This window comes from Verticillium alfalfae, genomic scaffold (genome assembly GCF_000150825.1).
Source record: "Verticillium alfalfae VaMs.102 supercont1.5 genomic scaffold, whole genome shotgun sequence".
In the NCBI taxonomy this organism is placed as follows: Eukaryota; Fungi; Ascomycota; class Sordariomycetes; order Glomerellales; family Plectosphaerellaceae; genus Verticillium; species Verticillium alfalfae.
This window is the reverse complement of record NW_003315034.1, coordinates 2,185,944-2,187,014: the sequence shown is the minus strand read 5'-3', so window position 1 is coordinate 2,187,014 and position 1,071 is coordinate 2,185,944. Positions and strand designations below refer to the sequence as shown.

Genomic DNA, 1,071 nt, shown 5'->3' with positions numbered 1-1,071 from the left:
TTCCGAGTGTGGTGACAGTGTGTCGTTGCGGCACGGGAGGCGCCCTTTGTTTGCTGTGAACGACCAGACTACATTACAAATGAATATCCCGCCCTAGGCTGTCGGAGTGACAGAGATCATGAACCAGGACGTGACTTTGACGAGAGACCACTACGACCTAGAACTGCAGCAACGTTCCGGCGGGCCACACAACGACAACAGAGCAAAACAGAACATGCTGGGACCCAATCCGGCGATGATACAGCGCTGCTTCGGCGACATGGAGGCTCAACAGCTGCCTCTCGTGCTGATCCATGACGGCGGGGGAACCTGTTTTGACTACCGCCTCTTGGAGCGGCAAGGCCGTGCAGTGTACGCGATTCACAATCCTCGCTTCCGCAGCGGGCGGCCGTGGAAGGGAGGGATCCGAGAGATGGCAGGGGTCTATGTCGAGCTGGTGAGGAGCCTGATGCCCCAGGGTGGCGCCATCATTTTGGGTGGGTGGTCGCTGGGCGGCATGGTGGCCTTGGAGATGGCCAAGGTGCTCGAGGGGGATACCGAGGTCGGCGTGGCCGGGGTGGTCATGGTGGACAGCGTGGCCCCAAGCGAGCAGGGCGGTCCGACCCGCTCAGCTGCCGAGGCGTGGCTTCCTAATCAGATACGATTACCCGATCTAAGCATGTCGTGTCCGGCCGAGATTCGCGTCGGGGTGTTTCGGTCGCTCAAACAAGCATCAACGCTCGTCTCAGCGTGGACGCCGCCGACATGGGACGTTGGCAATCCATCGGTTTGGGTTCAGGGCGGCGTCGAGGCTAGCGCTGGCGAGCACACGGTGCCCTGCACCCCCGATTTCTTGGCAGCGTCGCCGCGGCTGCGAGGGCCTTCCTTGGCAGCTGACGATGGCGATGGCGCTAGCGGCCGGAAGTTGACGTTGGATCTGACAACGACAGAACGGACGAGAGGCAAACGGCAGACCAGGCGGCGACCCATGGTTGTCCTCTTGCGAGCGATGGGACGAGTTCCCTCGCCGCGCGGGGTGACGAGCCGCGTGGGTCTGCAACGGCACGAACGGCTGCTGGGATGGCAGAGGTG

General features: G+C 62.5%; 1 protein-coding gene across 1 annotated transcript in view; it reads left to right on the top strand.

Annotated features, from left to right (window-relative positions):
• Window positions 1-214: 214 nt before the first annotated feature.
• Window positions 215-1,071, top strand: part of VDBG_04996 (Amt4) — a gene marked incomplete at both ends in the record, with an annotated part of 1,211 nt that continues 354 nt past the window's right edge. Inside the window, one exon of the mRNA XM_003005344.1 lies at window positions 215-1,027. Coding sequence (XP_003005390.1) covers window positions 215-1,027 — 813 coding nt within the window. The remainder of the gene's footprint in view (window positions 1,028-1,071) is intronic.